Source organism: Myxine glutinosa, chromosome 4, assembly GCF_964187855.1.
Source record: "Myxine glutinosa chromosome 4, kmMyxGlut1.1, whole genome shotgun sequence".
NCBI lineage: Eukaryota > Metazoa > Chordata > Myxini > Myxiniformes > Myxinidae > Myxine > Myxine glutinosa.
Genome location: NC_136264.1, coordinates 6,305,441 through 6,322,942, shown reverse-complemented (window position 1 = coordinate 6,322,942; position 17,502 = coordinate 6,305,441). Strand labels below are relative to the sequence as shown.

Here is a 17,502-nt window from a genome sequence, read left to right as displayed (position 1 = left end):
ACCATTCTCACTCCTATTCAAAGTGGAGAAGCTTTCTTCAACACAAAAAGGAGAACTACAAGAAACGGAAAGCTGTTTCACAGATGACACAAATTCATTGGTCTGCATTGGTGATGTTCATTGAAACTTACATCATTCGACAGCAGCTGCTGTAACTTTCACCACGGTTCTTGTACACATGGTATATTGTTATGAACTCTGCGGATGTAACTCTTCATTAACGAATGAAAACATTTATGGAATGGACAAATTGTACCTGTTTTTTATCAACAATTGTGTCCCCTAACCTTCTAACCTTTACCTTTAACAGCCACTGGAGTGGAACACCGAGTGAACTTCAAAATAACGAAGCCTTTGAGTCCTCTTCGAGTAAGTAAACCATGGCAGTGTTTATTTATTGTTGTTTTTTAGCAAAACTTTGTTTCTCGTTTCATTTTCATAACGATTTCTGTACACTTGTAACTTAATAAGTAATTATTATACCTGTTCTGTGGCTGATTTCATGCTTGCTTTTTCGATACAAGATCAAGGCTCATGGACGAGCTCAAACACAGAATGGATCAGGATGCAACAGAATTAAAGGAACAGCAGAAATAGAGGGGTAAACACCAACGGCAGCGTTGAGGGGAGAATGCATGGGGTGGATGAAACGGGATAGATACAGAAGAAACCTCGCTTGGGATACCTTCGAGGTAGGATAGGTCAGTGTGGTGAGTGTGACTAGACCAGAGTGAATGAAAGGTTGATGATGGTGAAAATGATGATTGGAAAGCTCTTGGTGAACGTCATCTCGGGATATGCTCCACAGGTTGGTCGGAGCGATGAAGAGAAGGATAAGTTCTGGTGTGCGATAGAGAAACTGATGGAAAACGTGAAAGACGAGGAAGTTGTTGTGGTAGGAGGAGACCAAAATGGACATGTGGGAAGGAGTATGGATGGTTTTGAGGGAGTTCATGGGGGTTACGGATATGGTGTGAGAAATGGAGAAGGTGAAAGGATTTTGGAGTTTGCTGATGGAGCTGATTTGTTGATTTGTAATACTCAGTTCCAGAAAGAGGATAATAAGCTTGTTACATACACGTCAGGCGAGTCGACGACAACCGTTGACTACCTGATGGTGCATAGGCGAGAAAGGGGGCACCTCCGGGACACAAAGGCGATCCCGGGGGAGGATGCTGTTTCACAGCACCACTTGGTTGTCTGCAACATAAGGGTGAAAGGTGCGAGGAGAGCGTGGCGGGTGAAGTACCAACCGAGAATGAAGGTGTGGAGGTTGAATTAGGTGACAGTGAGGGAGGCATTAAAAGAGAGGCGGAGTATGGTAGAGGATGATGTGTTTGAGCTTGAAAGTGGTTGGATGCCAATGAAAGATAGTCTGTTGGAAGCCGTTGGAGAAGTATGTGGATCGACAAAAGGACCAACGAGGCACTCGGAAACATGGTGGTGGGATGATGAAGTTGGAAAGAAGATTGACGAGAAGAGGAAGAAGTTCAAGGAGTGGCAGAAGGCGAAGGGTATGGGGGCAGAAAAGGCAGAGCATGAAAGTTATAAGGCAGCCAAGTAGGCTGCAAAGAAAGAGGTAGCAAAGGCACAGGAGGCATGTAGGAAAATGTTCGGAGAACGCTTGGATTCGGAAGAGGGTCAGAGAGTGGTATTCAGGATTGCAAAGCAGATAGCGAAAGAGAGGTGTGATGTGATGTGGGTGAGTTGCTTGAAGGATGAAGTGGGACAAATCATTGTGGACCCAGATGGAATTAAAGGAAGATGGAATAGATATATGGAAATACTGTTGAATGCAGAGAATGTATGGGATGGCAACATAGAGAGTAACCCAGTTTTAGGACCAGCAGAGAAGATAACCGAGAAGGAAGTTGAGGAAGCGATAAAAGCAATGAAGAGTAGAAAAGCGGCGGGAGGGCCGATGGGAGATGTGGGAGATATGTTGAAGGCAGCGGGAAATTGGGGTATGAAGGGAATGGCAGAGATCTGCAATCTGGTGGTGAAAGAAGGCCGCATTCCAGTGGATTGGGAACTGAGTACCCTCGTCCCTCTATACAAGGGGAAAGGTGACCCTCTGGACTGTGGCTCGTATCGAGCGATAAAGTTATTGGAGCATGGAATGAAGGTATTGGAAAGGGCGTTGGAGAGGAGGATGAGGAAGAAAGTGAAAATCAACGAAATGCATTTTGGATTTATGCCAGGCAGAGGAACGACAGACGCGCTTTTTATTGTGAGGCAGTTGCAGGAGAAGTACATGGAGAAGAGGAAGAAGTTGTTTCTTGGGTTTGTTGATCTGGAGAAAACATTCGATAGGGTTCCACGTGAAGTAATGAAATGGGCATTGAGGAAGTTAGGAGTGGAGGAATGGTTGATCAGAGTGGTGATGGCAATGTACAAAAGAGCATGCACAGCTGTAAGGACGAAGGACGGGAACAGTGGTGAGTTTGAGGTGAAGGTGGGAGTGCATCAGGGGTCGGTACTAAGTCCACTACAATTTGCAGCTGTGATGGAGGTGCCTGCTCAGAACGTAAGGGAGGGTTTTTTTGTTTTTGTTTTTTGTATACAGTGTCGAGGCTCGTGAAAGAGCTAACATTTATCAAACAAACAAATCAAACAAACAAGCAAACAAAGTATATAAAAAGGGGAGCGGTCGACAAGATGGGGAGAGAAGGGGAGGAAGCACACAAACACAACATTTGAGAGCAGGGACATCGGGAGATGTGTGGGAGGGAGAGGGCCTGGGGGGAGGCAGGATAGGTATAAAACGCAAGGACACCAAGGACTTCTAGGAAAGAAGTCAAAAGTCACCTCAAAAAAGTGGATTTGGGGTGAAATTAGCGGGGGTAGAAAAGATCAAGGTTTTGGATTGGGAAAGATAAGAGATGGTGGTGAACAGCCGTTTTAAAGACCTGGAGGGAGGAGTGGGATTGAAGAGAGTGAGGGAGTTTGTTCCAGAGGCGGGAGAAAAGAGGCATGAAGGAGTGAAGGTGAGCAGAGAGTCTTGATTTTGGCAGTTTAACCATAAGAGGGTTGCAGGCAGATCTTGTGCGACCTGTAGGAATATTTGGGGGACAGAGCCCAGAGAGAGCTGGGGAAGCAAGGCCGGAGAGGAGTCGGTAGAAGACGGAAAGACCACCAACCTGCCTGCGGTGAGTAAGTGAAAGGTCCTCAGAGATAGCGTCATCGCGGGAGATTCCAATGATTCTGAACGCTTTTGTTTCAACAGCGTGAAGACGAGCTAGGTGTGAGGCAGGAGCACCAGCCCAGAGGGGAGAGCAGTACTCCATTGAGCTGCGGATGAAAGCCTTGTATGTGGTGAGGAGCTCAGGTGTGCCAAGGAAGGACTTCGCACGACGGAAGATGCCCAGTCGGCGACTGGCTTTGGAGGCCAGCTTGGAAATGTGGTTTTCCCAGGAAAGATCATGGCAGATAGTGAGACCCAAAAGCTTGAGTGACAGAACTTCTTGGAGAGGATTATTCAGAAATTAGATGGGAGGGTTGTCCAGTCGGTCTTTTCGGAGAGACATCGTAAGAGTGTGAGATTTGTCAGGATTGAAAGCCATGTTCCACTTGTTTGCCCAGTCTGTGATTTTGTCCAGGTCTGCAGAGAGTGAGGAGGCTGCAGACTGCCGATCTGAGGGATTAGGAATGGAGCGGCAGAGAGTGGAGTCATCAGCAAAGAGATAGAGAGGATTTTCAAGAGAGTCAGAGAGATCATTGATGAAGACCAGAAAAAGCACAGGGCCTAGAACGCTGCCTTGGGGAACTCCAGCCTGAACAGGAAGAGGAGATGAGAGAAACCCATTCAGGGCCACACGTTGACTACGACTATAGAGGAAGTCCGCCAGCCATGCGTGGAGATTTCCATGGATACCAAAGGAGGAGAGTTTGGTGAGCAGAGCGGGGTGCCAGACCGTATCGAAGGCACGTGATACGTCGAGGGAGACAGCTCTAATTTCCTGTTTGGCATTGAGGACCTCCATCCATTGTTGAGACAGCAGAAGCAGCATGTCCAGAGTAGAGTGACCTGGTCTGAAACCAAATTGATGATCAGAGATCAAGCCAATGGATAAGAGGAAAGATTTCATATCCGCAGCAATGATGGATTCCATGACTTTGCTGATAATTGGGAGAAGGCTGATTGGTCTGTAGTTGCTAGGATCTGTTTTTGCACCTTTTTGTGCAAAGCGGTGATGTTGGCTGATTTCCAAGTAGATGGCAGTTGACCTTGAGCAAAAGAGAGGGTGAAGAGAACAGAGAGAGGGAGTGAAAGAGTGGAAGAACAGGATTTTAGGACCCGTGGGCTGATGCCGTCAGGTCCAGTTGCAGAATCAGAGTCGAGGGTTGACAGAAACATTTCCACCTTGTCAGGAGGAAAGGACACAGAGTCCAGGAGCAGCTGGGTACGACTGGGTATGGTGGGTACAGAGAGGGATGGGTTTGGGACACAAGATTTAGAGGCAAACACAGAGTTGAGGCATTCAGCTTTTTCACGTGCAGAGTCAGCTGTGTAGCCGTTTGAGGTAAGGGAGGGGATGGAGGGGGAACAAACACCAGAAACAGATTTGACTAGATGCCACCAGGTTTGGAAGAGGGAGACAGATAAGAGAGTTCGGTCTTGAGAACAGAGAGATATTTTTTCCTGGCTCTCCTGAGGGCGGACACACACTTGTTTCGGGCTTTGTGAAAGGAAATGAGATTTCCTTCCGTTGGATTTGCTTTCCAGGAGACGAAGGCAAGTTGTTTCTGGGCAACAGCCTCACCACAAGATTCCGTGTACCATGGACGGGAGGAAGGGTATGACAACTGAAGACGAGATGGGATAAATCTGTGCATGAGAGAGAGCAATTTACTTTGGAAGAATTCCCAGGATGAGTTTATGTCAGAGGTGGTCGAGATGGGAGACCAGTCCAGATGATTGATGGCTGCTTGAAGACCGTGCCAGTTGGCCTGAGTGAAATGCCAGACTCGTCGACGCTGAGAAGGCTCTCTGAGAATGGTCAGAGAGATGTCCACTTTCACAAGCACATGATCAGATGAGCCGATTGGAGCAGAAGAAGAGCAGCAGACATTTTCAGGGAAGTTAGTCATAACCAAGTCCAGAAGAGAAGATGCTCCGTTGACTGAGATCCGGGTCGGGAAATTGACAGATTGTGTCAGTCCCAGTGAGTCGCAGAACTCCTTTGCTGAGGAGCCATGGCTGGTGAGAGAGGTACCCACACCCAGCCAACTGGCATGGTGACAAATGAAATCACCACATATGAGGAAGAGAGAGTTGGGATGGGTAGATAGAAGTTGGTCCATATTATCAGACAGCGAGTTGTAGATGGAGTCATCACTGTTTGGTGGACGGTACAACACACATATGAACAAAAGGTGGGAGTGAAGGGGAAGCCGTAGCCAAAGGTATTCCTGGGGGTGAGGTGGAGAGAGGGCAGTGCAGTGCAAGTGAGGAAGAGACTTTTTGATAAAGATAGCAACCCCACCTCCAGGACGAGGCTCAGGTCTATCATACCGGAGGAGGGAGTAACCCGGGAGAGATACTAAGGAATCAGAGACATCATGAAGGAGGAAAGTTTCTGTTCAGCAGATCACGTCTGGTTTGACAGAAGCAACCTGTATGGAGAGATCAGTTAAGTTTGAACGAAGGCCCCGGATGTTTGAGGTCCATACCGTTAATGAAGAGGAAGGGGGGGCATCGGATACAGAACAGGGGGGAGGAGGGGTAGGGTAAGATGTGAAAGAGGTGGAAGTGGTAGGGAGAGCTGTTGAAGGTGTGTCAGAGATTTCAGAATAGCTCGGAGAAAGGGAAGGATGGGGTGGACAAAAGGATTGATGGTGATTGGGTGAGGCACAATGAGGTGTTATTTGAGGAGGGGGAAGAGCGAGGCAGAAGGTTTGGGGAGATGGAGGTGAGAGTTGGAAGGGGGAAGAAGCGGGGAGGACGCTTTGAGGAGGGGGAGTGAGAGGGGGGAAATTGAGAAGAAATGAGGGTGGGGAGATTTGAAGGGGAGGGGCGAGGGGGGAGTTTAGGAGGGAAGGGACAAGGGGAGGGATTTGAAAGGGATGGGATATGGGGGAGATTTGGAGGGGAGGGGTGAGGGGGGAGTCTAGGAGGGGAGGGGTGAGGGGGAGTCTTGGAGGGGAGGGGTGTGGGTGGAGTTTAGGAGGGAAGCGGCAAGGGGGGAGATTTGAAAGGGATGGGTGATGGGGAGGATTAGGAGGGGAGGGGAAAGGGGGAAGATTTGAAAGGGATGGGTGATGGGGAAGATTTGGAGGGGATGGGTGATGGGGAAGATTTGGAGGGGAGGGGTGATGGGGAAGATTTGGAGGGGAGGGGTTATGGGGAAGATTTGGAGGGGAGGGGTGAGATTGGATTTTAGAAAGTGTACGATTAATGGGAAACGAACATTTATTGCAAAATGAGTTTCTTGTGACCTTCGAGTCAAAAATACGTTTAAGGACACTGGAGGGAGGATGGAGTGCAGGAGAGTTTAGGGAATGTAGAAAAGAGGCACTGTAAGAGATGAATTATTTTTTGGGATGAATAAATTTGGTGAGCAAGTCGAAAGCAGCCTTTTAAAGAAGAAGAAGAAAAAGGTGTTATAATATACGACGGAATACAGAACTTGAGGGGAAAGTGTTAACATCTTAAGGTTAATAACAGTGAAAACTATCTGGGGAACTGGGGGAGAAACACGTGGTCGAAGAACGAACGAACGAATAAGAACGAATAAACGAATGAGAACAAAGAATAAGAACAGAGAAGGAAATGTTTTTTTTGTTTTGTTTTTTGAGTTGAGATTTTAAACAACGAAGTAGGCTATGGGGTGAAAAGACTGGGAAAAGCAGAGAACGAAAGTTATTGGAGCACAAAACGGCGGACTGCTGAGAGAAAAACAAAGCCTCAAGTTTGGATACTTACAAGGCCTCAGAAGACACGATACGAATTAACACGATTTTCTATACAGCTATGAAAGATTTGCACCGAAAATCTTCCTCGGGACACAATATACGTACACACACCATAAAATAAATACAGTTATAACGAAAATACAAATGGGAACAATTACTTAACTTCGATTTCGATGGATAGCGTGGAGAGCTGCGAATAAACGAAACCTCGCCGGCAAGACCGGAAGTGGAAGTCAAGTCAAGTTTACCGTGCGAGTTGTTGTATGCAGATGATCTGGTGTTGATTGCAGAAAGTATGGATGGACTGAAGGAGAAGATGAACAAGTGGAAGGAATGTATGGAGACAAAAGGTCTGAAGGTGAATATCGGAAAAACGAAGGTGATGGCAAGTGGTAAAGCATGTGGTGAGGTGGAAAGAACTGGGAAGTGGCCGTGTGCTGTGTGCAGGAAGGGTGTCGGAGTGAACTCCATTCAATGTACAATGTGCGCTGAGTGGGTTCATCAAAAATGTCGTGGTCTGAGAGGGTCATGAACCAGAGTGGCAGCTACATTCAAGTGTAAGGTGTGCACAGAGGGAGCTGCAGATGGAGTAAATGTTGAGTTGGATCTTGGAGATGGCGTGAAGCTGGAAGGTGTGAAAACATTTTGTTACCCAGGAGACATGCTGAATGGAGAAGGTGGATCAGACTCGGCAACGGTTGCTGGAGTGAGATGTACATGGAAGAAGTTTCGGGAACTGAGTGGCGTGCTGATGAGGAGGGGAGTGTCGTTGAAGCTGAAGGGAAAGGTGTATGCTGCATGTGTGAGAAGTGTTATGATTTATGGGAGCGAGACATGGGTAATGAACGTAGAGCAGCAATGAAGGCTGGAAAAGGGTGGAAATGCGAATGATTCGGTGGATGTGTGGAGTATCGTTGAGAGAGAGGAAGACAAATGATGAATTGCAAAAGATGATGGGAATGGAGCCTGTGATTGATGCTGTGAAGAGAAACAGGTTGAGATGGTTTGGTCATGTGTTGAGGAAGGATGAAAGTGACTGGTTGAGAAGAGTGATGTAAATGAATGTAGAAGGAAGTAGAGGACGGGGAAGACCGAGAAAGACCTGGCTCAAGATGGTCGAAGAAGAAATGCGGGCAAGGGGGTTAACAAGGCGAGAGGCAGAAAATAGGGCAAGATGGAGAAGATTGTCATGGGGACCGCAAGGCTAACCCCCGCTCTTGCAGGGAAAATGGCCTTAAAATGCCTGTTGTTGTGTTATTGAAGGCTTGGGATCGTGGGGAGTGGGGGTGTGGTCGGGGGTACAAAAGATCATGATTTTGGATTGGGACGATGTGAGATTGTGGTGAATAGCTGTCTTCTGGAGGAAGAATGAGATTGAATGATTGAAGATTGAAGTGAGTACTGATCCTGGATGTGGATAGTTTTAACCAGAAGGGGGTTGATGGTGGATCACGTGAGCCCTGCAGAAACCTGGGGAGACAAAGCATAGAAAGAGCAGAGGAGGCACAGTCCAGAAATGAGACGGCAGAAGACAGAGAGACCACCAACCTGTTTGCGATGGGGAAGTGATAGGCCCATAGACGAAGCTTCATCACGGGAGATTCCAATCATCTTGAATGTTTTGCTTTCCTCGGCGTCAAGCAGAGCAAAGTGTGGGGCAGGGGAGTCGACCGAGAAGTTTGATGCCTGCTCAGAATTTTCCAGCCAATCATGGGATGACATTTGTAAAACATCGCATGAGCATTCGGGATGTAAAATAAAATCCAGATGAGATATGGCTGTCCACACAGATATTATTTGAATTGCACTGAAGTTGTTGCTTGATATTTATTGCAGCTTCTCATACATAGTCACGTGAAAAAGTAAGTACACCCCATGTAAAGTTTTGACTTTTTCAACATATTTCAACATACAGCTATTTAATCTTCATTTCAACAATATTGACAGATAAAGGTGATATAATATAACAAATATCATCAAACATTTACATTTTGTAGTCCATTGTATAATTTAAATAAACATAAATGCAAATTTCGCATGTGGAAAAAGTAAGTACACCCCTACATTTATCACTACTTCAAATACATAAAATTAGAATCAGGTGCACCAGCTCAGGTGCAAATGATTAGAACATCGTTTGAAAGGATCTTGGAGGAACCTGTCTTAGTTAAACCTCAGACATTAACTTTGGTTTGCTCTTTGTTGTTGAAGTGTGCGGCGTCACCATGCCGAGATCAAAAGAGCTCTCTGAGGCCTTCAGAAAGAAGGTTATAGATGCCTACGAGTCTGGGAAGGGATTTAAAAAGATCCCCAAACAATTTGAAATCAATCATTCGACTGTCCGGAAGATCATCTACAAGTGGAGAATATTCCAAACAACTGTCAACTTGTTCAGGCCAGGCCGCCGCAGCAAGTTCAGCCCGAGAGCAGACCGCAAGATGCTGAAAGAAGTCTCTAAGAACCCCAGAATGTCATCAGGGGACGTACAGGTAGCTCTTGCCACTGTTGATGTCAAAGTGCACGAGTCTACCATTAGAAAGAGGCTGCACAAAGTTGATCTACATGGGAGGTGTGCCAGGACGAAACCTTTGCTGTCCAGAAAGAACATCAGGGCAAGACTAAAGTTTGCCAATGTACACCTCGGCAAAGACCAGCACTTCTGGAACAATGTGCTCTGGACAGATGAGTCAAAGGTAGAGCAATTTGGCCACAGTACCAGAAGACATGTTTGGTGAAAACCAAAGACAGCATTTGACCACAGGAACCTGATACCAACTGTAAAGCATGGTGGTGGAAATATTATGGTTTGGGGCAGCTTTGCTGCATCAGGGCCTGGGCAGCTCACCATCATATAATCCACTATGGATTCTTCATTGTACCAGAGGGTGCTTGAGGATAATGTGAGGCCATCTGTTGGAATGTTGAAGCTCAACCGAAGGTGGACCTTGCAACATGACAATGACCCTAAACATACCAGTAACTCCACCAAGGAATGGCTGGAAAGAAAGAAATGGAGGGTTCTGGAATGGCCAAGTCAAAGCCCGGATCTAAATCCCATCGAGATGTTGTGGGGGGATTTGAAACGAGCTGTGCATGCAAGAAACCCCTCAAACATCGCACAGCTGAAAGAATTCTGCATGGAGGAGTGGGCAAAAATTTATCCATCGATGTCAGAGACTGGTAGACAGTTATAAGAAACGCCTACTTAAGGTTGTTTCTGCCAAAGGGGGCAATACCACCTATTAGAGCCAAGGGTGTACGTACCTTTTCCACATGCGAAATTTGCATTTATGTTTATTTAAATTATACAATGGACTACAAAATGTAAATGTTTCATGATATTTGTTATATTATATCACCTTTATCTATCTATATTGTTGAAATGAAGATGAAATAGCTGCATGTTGAAATATGTTGAAAAAGTCAAAACTTTACATGGGGTGTACTTACTTTTTCACGTGACTGCACTTACACACATGCATCCATCCACACATACATCCATACATACACATACACATACATAAATACATACATACATACATACAGACACAAATACATACACACACATACAGACATACACACACATACAGACATATACATACATACATACATACATACATACATACATACATACATACATACATACATACATATACAGACATACACACACACATACAGACATACACACACACACACATACACACACACACACATACAGACATACACATACATACATACATACATACATCCATACATACATAGATACATACGTACATACATACATACATAAATACATACACACACACATACAGACATACTAACACACATACATAAATACATACATACATACACACATAAATACATACACACACATACAGACATACACACACACATACAGACATATACATACATACATATATACATATACACATACATACATACACACATACACACATACACATAAATGCATTCATACATACATACATAAATACATACATACATACATACATACATAAATACACACACATACATACATACATAAATACACAAACATACATACATACATAAATACACAAACATACATACATACATAAATACACAAACATACATACATAAATACACAAACATACATACATAAATACACAAACATACATACATAAATACACAAACATACATACATACATACATACATACATACATACATACACAAACATACATACATAAATACACAAACATACATACATACATAAATACACAAACATACATACATAAATACACAAACATACATACATACATACATACATACATACATACATACATAAATACACACATACATACATAAATACATGCATACATACATACATACACACATACATACATGCACACACACATAAATGCATTCATACATACATACATAAATACATACACACATACATACATACATACATACATACATACACACACATAAATACATAAATACATACACACACACACACACATACATACATACATAAATACACACATACATACATAAATACATAAATACACCCATACACTACTCACAATAAGTTAGGGATATTGTGGGAGTGAGTTCATGTTTTTTATAGGGGTTAGGATTGGGGTATTGAAATCATGAATGCTGTTTTTTCACACTCATTAATAACCATAGAATTAGCACCAACAACTTTTTTCAACATAATTAATACACAAAATCAACCACACCGAAGAACCTGCCAATATCCCTAACTTATTGTGAGTAGTGTCCATACATAAATACATGCATACATACATACATAAATACATAAATACATACATACACACACACACACACACACACACACACACACACACACACACACACACACACACACACACACACACACACACACATACATACATACATACATACACACATAAATACATACATACATACACACAAATTTAGTGTTAAACAGCATTTTCGTGAGTGTTTAAAAAGGTAATCAAACGTGTTTGAGGTTTATAATATTTTTACTGCCGGTGGAGGCCGGTGCTCCACCACATAAACCGCACGAAAAGCTATTTTTAGCCGCGTCGCAAGACGCTGGTCATAGAGTGCCTTCTGCTGTTGTTGTTGTTGTTGTTCTTCTTCTTTTTGTTCTTCTTGTTCTTCTTGTTCTTGCAGAGAAGACAAAACCTCAAAGCTCCACCCATTCTGGGAACCATAGCTCCACCCATTGTGGGAGAGGCTTCATATAAACAAATATCCACCATTTTATTAACTCGCATAGCTTTGAGGCCTGTTTTGTAGGCCCGTGGTGTCTTCCTCTCTCACACAGTTTTCTTTCAAATCAAATTCGATATATCATTTCATTTTTCACAGTCGCTAACATAGTTTTAGACTCGGTTGAAAAAAAACGGGAAGAAAATCCGATGAAAGTTGCCCTTTGTAGAACGAAATGATTTCTCAAAGGCCTGTAACTTCAAGTCCATTGAGATATATTTTTTTTAAATCGCGGCATGGTCAGTCATACACCGCCCGAAATAAGAGACGGGAAAATGCCGAGATATATATATTTTGTTTAAATCGCGGCATGGTCAGTCATACACCGCCCGAAATAACAGACGGGAAAATGCCGAGATATATTAAAAATTCGTCGCCACACACGGGAAATTGCCGAGATATATTTTCACTTTGCACAAAAATAACATCAAGTAATCGAATCAATAGGAATGTCCTGTGCCTATAACGTCGACGTTATAGGCACAGCTGCATCTAGGCATTGTGTAACATCGACGCGGCTTTTGTTTTCATTAAAACTTTTTGTACTTGTTACACATTAAAACGGCGTTTGTTGTAGCAGTAGAAATACCTTGGGGAGGTGGGATATTTTTGTATTAATATTGTTTTGTAATAACATTATATTGTGGCGGTTACCTTATGTGCAGGTAACCGCATGTGGCGGTTACCTTAAGTGATTACCTTATTTGGGCATAATACACGTGCACGGGCCTGTTGGACTCGTGGTTGTGCGGACGTGACGCACGCGCGGTTGCCGGAGCCATGCCCTCCGAAGAGGGCTTTTGGCTTTATATAAGCATGCTGACTTCCGTTCGAGTTTAGTGTGCTGGATCTTGCTGTTACAATAAACCATCTTCGAACCCTACGAATGGCCTCGTTCTCTCGCCTTCCGCGACTCCTAAACTGGTGACCTCCGACTGCCCCCGAACGGATTCGGGGGCTGCGAACGAACACGGCAAGCGCGCCCTAGCCAGGGAAGCCACCTAAGCTGGTGACGCCGGCTTCTCCCGCACGGCTTCGGGCGCAGTTTCAAACGCGGTTTCGAAATGCCGGAGTTTCGGTAACGACGACGGCCATGACTATGAGGTTCGCGCACCGTGCTCGGTTCCTCCTCTACGACCGGAGAGGCGAACCTATTCCAAGACCCTCCGAAGGCACGGCTGCTTCGTCACCTTCGCGCGCACTGACGTTGGCGGAACGGCTGTTTCGTCACCTTCGTGCGCGCTGACGTTGGCGGAACGGCTGTTTCGTCACCGCGCGCGCTGACGTTAGTGGCACAGCTGCTTCGTCACCTTCGCGCGCACTGACGTTGGCGGAATGGCTGTTTCGTCACCTTCGCGAGCGCTGACGTTGGCGGAATGGCTGTTTCGTCACCGCGCACGCTGATGTTAGCGGCACAGCTGCTTCGTCACCTTCGCGCGCACTGACGTTGGCGGAATGGCTGTTTCATCACCTTCGCGCGCGGTGACGTTAGTGGCACGGCCGCTTCGTCACCCTCGCGCAACTAGAACTACAACCGCAACTACATTTCTGACCCTGCAGCCTCAGGAGGCCCACGAGGAACCTCGGCAGCCTCCCCCGAGGCCTTGACCAGCCCCTCGGTTGGCTCACCCGCTTTTCGCGTGCACCGCCCGAGCCTTCTCGGCACTGCACCCGCGACCTGCAACCTCGGGAGGCCCGCGAGGAACCTCGGCAGCCTCCCCCGAGGACTTGCCCAGCCCCTCGGTCGCCTCGGCCTACGCATAGGCCCATGGAGTGCATTCTGGGGGGACGTATGTGGCGGTTACCTTATGTGCAGGTAACCGCATGTGGCGGTTACCTTATGTGATTACCTTATTTGGGCATAATACACGTGCACGGGCCTGTTGGACTTGTGGTTGGGCGGACGTGACGCACGCGCGGTTGCCGGAGCCACGCCTTCCGAAGAGGGCTTTTGGCTTTATATAAGCATGCTGACATCCGTTCGAATTTAGTGTGCTGGATCTTGCTGTTACAATAAACCATCTTCGAACCCCACGAATGGCCTCGTTCTCTCGCCTTCCACGACTCCTAAAATATTGTGCTTTTGTTATTAGAAGAGTCCTTTGAAAAACGCTACGATAAAGCTATCGTAACATGTATATACACCTCAACACGCATCCCCATTGGCGGAGAAAACCCCCCTCGGGTAGGGGGGGAGATGAATGCGCGACAACCTTCATTGTGTAACCCTTAGTCTTCCTGTCAAGTTTGATTCAGATTGGATAAGTAACGGCCGAATGTGTCGTGGTCAAAAATCATCAGACAGACAGACAGACAGGAAATGGCGTATTTTAGTATGATGTCTCAGATTTGTGCGGGCATGTTGCATGTTGCATGTTCACAAAAACAATTTGAATTGTGGGTAAAAGTTGTCACAAGGCGTGAGGTTTGGTGGCCACATCGATGTCTGCTGCAAAACAGGTAGATGCACCTGTGTCTCACAGAATATTAGTGATTAACTTTAGATCAATGGAAATGTGTCATGTCCAAACTAGTTAGTAAAAGGTAAGGATGGACAGAGGACATAGTCTAGTAGGAAGACTAGGTCCCCCTGCACCCCCCGGAGATATACTTCTAATCAGTGTTTCTAGATTGGAAAAAATGTGTAGAAAATGACTAGCTATGGCCCCAAGCTGAAAAAATGTCCCACATACCATTTTTATGCAAATTACTGCTGCAAATTTTATGCAAAATTATGCAAATTTTATGCAAATTTTTGATGAGGAGTAGAGTTGAGGGGTCTTTGAGGGCTTCATCGAGGTGCTCTCGGTTGCAAGACTGGGTCATTCTGAGAAGCACAGCAGGGTCAGAGATCATGATGTTCTCCTCCTCAGTGAATCTCTCCATCAACAGCCTCTCCATTGCCTCACACACTGTTTTGAGGCAAAAGAGGGACTTTGCGTAGGCCTTTCCACTGAGAACACCTTTGAGAGATCCACTTGTTACTAGTTGTGCCTCAAAGAGAATCTCTGCATATCCAGAACCACGCATCTTGTGTCCAGTGAGCATCCCGATGTAGTTCATGGATGTGTGGAAGGGTCCAATCGTTACTACATGACTAGCAAATTCATTTGGCCAGCGCCAGATGATGGGAAGGGCTTTCATGCAGACACCCAGATCAAATGTATTCAGGACCCATCTCTGACCCACCTCAGCAGTTGCTGCCTCGGAACGCTTCAGTAGCTCACGAACAACTGCGTTGTCTGTGATCGGTTGGTGGATAGGCGTGCAGTAGTCGACTGTTGATTTGCTGGGTGGGGGAGAACCAGTTGCAGAGGTGAAACCCCCTAGCCCAGGCACAGGCTGCAGGCCATTGCCATGCCATGCAGGCACCAGGCACAGACCGATCACAGACAACGCAGTTGTTCGTGAGCTACTGAAGCGTTCCGAGGCAGCAACTGCTGAGGTGGGTCAGAGATGGGTCCTGAATACATTTGATCTGGGTGTCTGCATGAAAGCCCTTCCCATCATCTGGCGCTGGCCAAATGAATTTGCTAGTCATGTAGTAACGATTGGACCCTTCCACACATCCATGAACTACATCGGGATGCTCACTGGACACAAGATGCGTGGTTCTGGATATGCAGAGATTCTCTTTGAGGCACAACTAGTAACAAGTGGATCTCTCAAAGGTGTTCTCAGTGGAAAGGCCTACGCAAAGTCCCTCTTTTGCCTCAAAACAGTGTGTGAGGCAATGGAGAGGCTGTTGATGGAGAGATTCACTGAGGAGGAGAACATCATGATCTCTGACCCTGCTGTGCTTCTCAGAATGACCCAGTCTTGCAACCGAGAGCACCTCGATGAAGCCCTCAAAGACCCCTCAACTCTACTCCTCATCAAAAATTTGCATAAAATTTGCATAATTTTGCATAAAATTTGCAGCAGTAATTTGCATAAAAATGGTATGTGGGACATTTTTTCAGCTTGGGGCCATAGCTAGTCATTTTCTACACATTTTTTCCAATCTAGAAACACTGATTAGAAGTATATCTCCGGGGGGTGCAGGGGGACCTAGTCTTCCTACTAGACTAACAGACAAAGGTTGAAATTGTTCTTTTTAGATTAATACGTTTTGCATAAACTGTGTTGAAAGTTTTTGTGACGAGAATGTTGTTGTTATGCTTTAATATTTAGAAGCTACTATGATGGAGATGGAAACTTACTGTATTTGATATGTGGAATATAATGTTCTATGTTGTACTTTTGTCATGTCCCTATAGGTTCTGACAGTGATCGTTACGTCATATCTACCATCAGCAACTTCCAAGGTAACCACAAATCTCACATACTTGCCCCAAGTAGCCCCTCTAATACTGCACGCTATACAATTGTAATTAAGTGAGGTGTGTGTGTGTGTGTGTGTGTGTGTGTGTGTGTGTGTGGTGTGTGTGTGTGTGTGTGGGTGTGTGGTGTGTGTGTGTGGTGTGTATGTGTGTGTGTGTATATGTGTGTGGTGTGTATGTGTGTGGTGTGTGTGTGGTGTGTATGTGTGTGTGCGTATGTGTGTATGTGCATGTGTGTGTGTGTGTGTGTGTGTGTGTGTGTGTGTGTGTGTCTGTGTGTGTCTTGCAGGGGCCAGGAGTGGGTGTGGTTTTGCATGAATGTGTTTTTGTTTGAGTGGTGCATGTTGTAAGGGTGGTGGTCGGTTTTTTTTTTTGTTGGTGTGTGAGTGAGTGGATGAGGGGCTGTGGAATCTAGGAGTGGAGGCTGTTTTGTTGTTGTAATCTGTGTTCTCACTGGCTGGGGGTGGGGGTATGTACGCATCCAGGTGTAGCTGCTGCATGTGGAGGCGTGTGTGCCCCTGCTGGCTTACCTTAGTTGACCGTATCGAGGTTGAAGGGCCGAAACGGGATGATGCTGAGGAGCTGGTCAGTGAGGCACACTTGTGACCAGGTGCTTTGAAATTATATAAATACATATATATATACATATATATATATATGTATGTATATATATATATATATATATATATATATATATATATATATGTAGCGGTTACCGCTGGATGTACATAATCGCCTTGCACCGGCCAGAACACGGCCAGACGCGCCTCTCCCGGGCATGCCCGGACTCACTGTTCCCGGGCACGCCCGAACCTCCCGGGCACGCCCGGTCTCGTCTTTCCTGGGCATGCCCGCTCTCGCCTTTCCAGGGCTCGCCCAGAGCGTCCTGGCATGCCCGCTATCGCCTTTCCAGGGCTCGCCCAGAGCGTCCGGGCATGCCCGCTATCGCCTTTCCAGGGCACGCCCAGAGCGTCCGGGCATGCCCGCTATCGCCTTTCCAGG

At 45.8% G+C, this 17,502-nt stretch overlaps 1 protein-coding gene across 1 annotated transcript in view; it reads left to right on the top strand.

Annotated features, from left to right (window-relative positions):
- LOC137426038 (uncharacterized) overlaps positions 1-17,502 on the top strand; it is a 202,993-nt gene that overhangs the window by 161,380 nt on the left and 24,111 nt on the right. The window contains exons 6-7 of the mRNA XM_068114761.2: positions 311-369; positions 16,438-16,485. Of these exons, the coding sequence (XP_067970862.2) occupies positions 311-334 (24 nt within the window). The 3' untranslated portion in view covers positions 335-369; positions 16,438-16,485. The remainder of the gene's footprint in view (positions 1-310; positions 370-16,437; positions 16,486-17,502) is intronic.